The 6000-nt window shown below is 53.4% G+C and overlaps 1 protein-coding gene across 1 annotated transcript in view; it reads right to left on the bottom strand.

Moving 5' to 3' along the window:
- Positions 1 to 286: 286 nt before the first annotated feature.
- Positions 287 to 6000, bottom strand: part of LOC140409488 (cilia- and flagella-associated protein 337-like) — an 85372-nt gene continuing 79658 nt past the window's right edge. The window contains exon 18 of the mRNA XM_072497900.1: positions 287 to 979. Coding sequence (XP_072354001.1) covers positions 935 to 979 — 45 coding nt within the window. The 3' untranslated portion in view covers positions 287 to 934. The remainder of the gene's footprint in view (positions 980 to 6000) is intronic.

The following is a 6000-nucleotide window of genomic DNA, read 5'->3' as shown; positions in this document are numbered from 1 at the left end:
AAAGCTAGTCCATCCATCTCCTTATCGCTTACATATATTAAATGTCTGCTGTCTTACGGTTTTATTTTTTCTTTACATCTGTACAAATAATTTTTTTATAAAACACTACACTTCAATATAACTGGAGTGTACACACACACACAAGCAGGATATTTATGTAGTACTTCTTTTTAACTAAAACATTCTTTGACAAAAGCATAAACTTTAGACACAAAAGTCACATCTCCTCTCCTTTCGAAAACAACAAATCGGTTGGGTGGTTTTGCAAATTCACCTTGGTCCAGAGAGGAATGTTGGCTCAGGTATCTCCGTTGGTTTGCTTGGAAATGGAAAGTTTTGCAGTTCCATTCGTTTCTGTTCAGTTTCAGAATTTGCATCAAGTCAGGTTTCACCAACTGGAGCAGATGTTCCCTAGAAATCTTCCACAGTGACTTCCCTGTAAATTTGATTCTTTGAGTTTGATTTTTCTAATCTGGTCAGATCCCACAGGAAGATTCAGCATCATAGTTTAGTGGTCCTCAATGCTTCATGATTTTCCACATGAACCATTTTGGTGTTTCTCAGTAATTTCTGACCCAAACTGACTGATCCAGATTACATTTACAAGCTAGTTTACTTTGGTCATATGATCTTTTCTGATCGCATTGCTTTAACCAATCTTTTCTTTCAAATCCAGGCACTGTAAATCTATCCTGGTACACAGTTGTCTTCCAAACATCAGGTCAGCAGGAGATAAGCCTGTTGTTGAATGTGGAGTGTTGCAATACATCATCAAAATGTTCGTCAGCTTCAACTTCCAATCTGTTTGCTTCCTCCCTTCAATATGGTAATTTTGAATGCCTGGACAAAACGCTTTGCTTGACCATTTGAGGATGGCTGGTAAGGTGAGATGAACATCTGCTTGATCCCACTGCCTTTCGGGAATGTTTGAAATTCACATATCTGTGAACTGTGTGCCATTGTCAGACACAATCTGCTCCTGCAATCCAAAAGTAGTGAACATATTTCGGTGAGCATCAAAGGTCTTTGTTGAGGTAGTCAACTTCATGAGAATAACTTGAGGCCACTTTGTGTGAGCGTCCACCACAATCAAGAATATATGTCCAAAAGTGGTCCAGCAATGTCCACATGAAGCCTCTGCCATGGGCGGTCAGGCCAAGCCACGGATGCCATGGGGTAGGTGCAGGAGAGGACAAAACTGGAAATTAACTTAGACCATAAGACATAGGAGCAGAATTAGGCCACTCGGCCCATCAAGTCTGCTCCACCATTCAATCATGGCTGATATTTTTCTCATCCCCATTCTCCTGCCTTCTCCCCATAACCCCTGATCCCCTTATTAATCAAGAACCTATCTATCTCGTCTTAAAGACACTCAGTGATTTGGCCTCCATAGTCTTCTGCGGCAAAGAGTTCCACAGGTTGCTGCAATTATTCACAAGTCCCAAAAATGAATGAAGGTCGTTAACATTTTTGGCTGTAGTGCATTAACCACTTCTGGGTGAGCTTGAAAGGCCAGTTTCTGGTGGACAATGGGGGAGGAGGGGAAGTTCCACACTGGAGGGGGTCGAGGGAGTGGCGGGAGTGGCCGGAGTCAGCAGGAGTTGGCGGACTTATGGGAGTGCAATGGGGGGAGCAATGCAGCTAGGGGGGGACCTAGCTGGGGTGGGGTGGGGGGGAACTGGGTTGCTGCTGGAATGGCCAAGGGGGAGCTGGAGCCGGTGGAGGGGGTCGGGGTGGGGGTCTGCCGCTGTGGGGAACCGGTCGTGCGGGGGGCGCGGGCACATGGCTGGCTTAGGAAGGGATATGGCTAGTCGGCGGGGGAGAGGGGTGGGCAGCCCCCGATCCGGCTGATAACCTGGAACGTAAGAGGGCTGAACGGGCCGGTCAAATGGGCCCGGGTGTTCGCGCACCTGAAGGAGCTGAAGGCAGATGTGGCCATGCTTCAGGAGACGCACCTGACGGTGGCGGATCAGGTAAGGTTGAGAAAGGGGTGGGTAGGCCAGGTGTTTCATTCGGGGTTGGATGCAAAAAATCGGGGGGTGGCGATCTTGGTGGGGAAGAGAGTGTTGTTCGAGGCATCGAGCATTGTGGCAGACAATGGCGGTAGGTATGTGATGGTAAGTGGCAAGCTGCAGGGGGAGCGGGTGGTGTTGGTCAATGTATACGCCCCGAATTGGGACGATGCGGGTTTCATGCGGCGTATGCTGGGCCGGATTCCGGACCTGGAGACAGAGGTCTCATAATGGGGGGGGGGATTTCAATACGGTGCTGGACCCGGCGCTGGATCGCTCCAGGTTTAGGACGGGTAGGAGGCCGGCGGCGGCCAAGGTGCTGAGGGGGGTTCATGGACCAGATGGGAGGGGTGGACCCATGGAGGTTTGCGAGGCCGGGGGCCAGGGAATTCTCATTCTTCTCCCATGTCTACAAGGCCTATTCCCAGATTGACTTCTTTGTCATGAGTAGGGCGCTGATTCCGAGGGTGGAAGATACGGAGTACTCGGCGATAGCCATTTCCGATCATGCTCCGCATTGGGTAGACCTCAAGCTGGGGGAGGAGAGGGACCAGCGCTCACTGTGACGCTTAGAGGTGGGGTTGTTGGTGGACGAAGAGGTGAGCGGGCGGGTCCGAGGGTGTATAGAGAGGTACCTGCAGGCTAACGGCAATGAGGAGGTCCAAGTGGGGGTGGTCTGGGAGGCACTGAAGGTGGTGGTCAGGGGAGAGCTGATCTCCATTAGGGCCCATAAGGAGAGGAGGGAGAGGAGAGAGAGGGAGAGGCTGGTGGGGGAGATGGTGAGGGTGGACAGGAGATACGTGGAGGTCCCGGAGGAGGGATTGCTTAGGGAGCGGCGCAGCCTCCAGGCCGAATTTGATCTGTTGACCACCAGGAAGGTGGAGGCGCAGTGGAGGAAGGCGCGGGGGCGGTATATGAATATGGAGAAAAGGCGAGCCGGTTGCTGGCGCACCAGCTTCGGAAGCGAGAGACAGCTAGGGAGATCGGGGGAGTTAAGGATGGGGGAGGGAGCACTGTGTGAAGTGGGGTGGGTATCAATGGGGTCTTCAGGGACTTCTATGAGGAACTGTATCGGTCCGAGCCCCCACTGGAGGAGGGAGGAATGGGCCGCTTTCTGGACCGGTTGAGATTCCCGAGGGAGGAGGAGGGACAGGTGGCGGGGCTGGGGGCATTGGTTGGGTTGGGGGAGTTGGTCAAAGGAATAGGAAGCATGCAGGCGGGGAAGACACCGGGGCCGGATGGGTTCCCGGTCGAATTTTATAAGAAGTATGCAGACCTGCTGGGCCCACTGTTGGTAAGGACCTTTAACGAGGCAAGGGAAGGAGGGGCTTTGCCCCGACGATGTCTCAGGTGCTGATCTCCTTGATCCTGAAGCGGGACAAGGATCCCCTACAATGTTGGTCATACAGGCCGATCTCACTCCTAAATGTAGATGCAAAGTTGTTGGCGAAGATTTTAGCCATGAGGATAGAGGACTGTGTGCCACAGGTCATTCACGAGGATCAGACGGGGTTCGTGAAAGGGAGACAGCTGAATACGAATGTCTGGGGGCTCTTGAATGTTATAATGATGCCAGTGGTGGAAGGGGAGGCGGAGATAGTGGCGGCAATGGATGCGGAGAAGGCATTTGATAGGGTAGAATGGGGGTACTTGTGGGAGGTGCTGAAAAGGTTTGGGTTTGGGGAGGGGTTCGTCAGGTGGGTTAAGTTGCTGTATGAGGCCCCGGTGGCGAGTGTGGCCGCGAACAGAAGGAGGTCAGAGTATTTTCGGTTAAACCAGGGGACGAGGCAGGGGTGTCCCCTCTCCCCCCTGCTCTTTGCGCTGGTGATTGAGCCCTTGGCCATGGCATTGAGGGAGTCGAGGAACTGGAGGGGGCTGGTGCGGGGTGGGGAGGAGCATCGGGTGTCGCTCTATGCGGACGACTTGTTGTTATATGGGTGGACCCGGTGGGGGGAATGCCGGCGGTGTTGAGGATTCTCAGGGAGTTTGGAGATTTCTCCGGGTACAAGCTCAATATGGGGAAGAGCGAGTTGTTCGTTGTTCACCCAGGGAATCAGGAGAGGGGGATTGGTGAGCTCCCACTAAAAGGGCGGAGAGGAGTTTGAGGTACCTGGGGGTCCAGGTGGCTAGGAATTGGGGGGCCCTGCATAAGCTTAACTTCACGAGACTGGTGGAGCAAATGAAGGAGGAGTTTAAGAGGTGGGATGTGCTGCCACTCTCCCTGGCGGGTAGGGTGCAGTCAGTTAAAATGACGGTGCTCCCGAGACTTTTGTTCCTGTTCCAGTGCCTCCCCATCCTGATCCCTAAGGCCTTCTTCAGGTGGGTTAATATGAGCATTATGGGGTTTGTGTGAGCGCAGAACATCCCGAGGGTGAGAAGGTTGTTCCTGGAGCGGTGCAGGGATAGGGAGGGGTTGGCGTTGCCTAACCTCTGTGAGTATTATTGGGCCGCCAACGTGGCGATGGTGCGTAAGTGGGTGATGGGGGGGGAGGGGGCGGCATGGAAGTGGCTGGAGATGGCGTCCTGTGTAGGCATGGGCCTGGAGGCACTGGTGACGGCACCTCTGCTGCTTCCTCCAACGAGGTACACCACGAGCCCGGTGGTAGTGGCGACCCTTAAAATCTGGCGGCAATGGAGACGCCACAGGGGGAGATGGGGGCCTCGGTGTGGTCCCCGATACGGGGGAACCACCGGTTTGTCCCGGGGAGAATGGACGTGGGTTCCTGAGTTGGCACAGGGCAGGTATTAGTAGGATGGGGGACCTGTTTTTGGACGGGAGCCTGGGTGAGCTGGAGGAGAAGTTCGGGCTCCCCCCGGGGAACACCTTCAGATATATGCAGGTAAGAGCGTTTGTTAGGCGGCAGGTGGTGGAGATCCCGCTGTTGCCGCGATGCAGGGTCCAGGATAGGGTGCTTTCGGGGTTGTGGGTTGGAGAGGGGAGGATCTCGGCAACGTATCAGGTGGTACAGGAGGAGGAGGAGGCCTCGGTGGAGGAGCTAAAGGGTAAGTGGGAGGAGGAGTTGGGTGAGGTGATCGACGAGGGGACGTGGGTGGATGCCCTGGGAGGGTGAACCCGTTCTTCTCCTCCGCGAGGCTCAGACTCATACAATTTAAGGTGCTGCACAGGGCACACATGACCGGGGCAAGGATAGCCGGTTCTTTGGGAGTGAGGACAGATGTGTTAGGTGCTCAGGGAGCCCAGCAAACCACACCCACATGTTCTGGGCATGCCCAGCGCTGGAGGACTTTTGGAAGGGTGTAGCGAGGACGGTGTCGAGGGTGGCAGGTTCCAGGGTTGAGCCGGGCTGGGGGCTCGCAATATTTGGGGTGGCAGAGGAGCCGGGAGTGCAGGAGGCGAAAGAGGCCGGTATTCTGGCCTTTGCGTCCCTGGAAGCCCGGCGAAGGATTCTTCTTCAGTGGAAGGATGCGAGGCCCCCAAGCGTGGAATCCTGGATCAACGATATGGCGGGGTTTATTAAATTGGAGAGGATGAAATTTGCCTTAAGTGGATCGGTGCAAGGGTTCTTCAGGCGGTGGCAACTGTTCCTAGACTTCCTGGCAGAGCGTTAGGAGATGGTCAGCAGCAGCAGCAACCCGGGGGGGGGGCACACTTGGGGGGGCTGGTTGGTTTTTCTTGATTGGGCGTGTATATTTGCTTTTGTGTTGATGATGGCTGTTAATTGTGTATACGGGGGGTGGGGGGGGGGGGGGGGTGTTCCTTTCTTTTTGTATTTTGTTGTTGATATTTTGTGAAAATTTGAATAAAATTATTTTTTTTTTTTTTAAAGAAAGTCCAGTTTCATCGATCACATGTCCCAGATACTCCGCTGAGGGTTTCAGGAATGAATATTTGGATGTATTACACCAGATGCTGTATATTTCCAGTCTATGCAGGACCCTGTCTGGGTTCTCTAAATGAGTTGGGTGTTTTTTTACACCCGGTGATGAATATATTATGTTGGAAACTGATTCTCTGAAGCAATAA

The sequence above is a fragment of the Scyliorhinus torazame genome, chromosome 3 (assembly GCF_047496885.1).
Source record: "Scyliorhinus torazame isolate Kashiwa2021f chromosome 3, sScyTor2.1, whole genome shotgun sequence".
NCBI classification, from domain to species: Eukaryota; Metazoa; Chordata; class Chondrichthyes; order Carcharhiniformes; family Scyliorhinidae; genus Scyliorhinus; species Scyliorhinus torazame.
The sequence above is the reverse complement of the archived record's forward strand: the minus strand, read 5'-3'. Positions and strand labels throughout refer to the sequence as shown.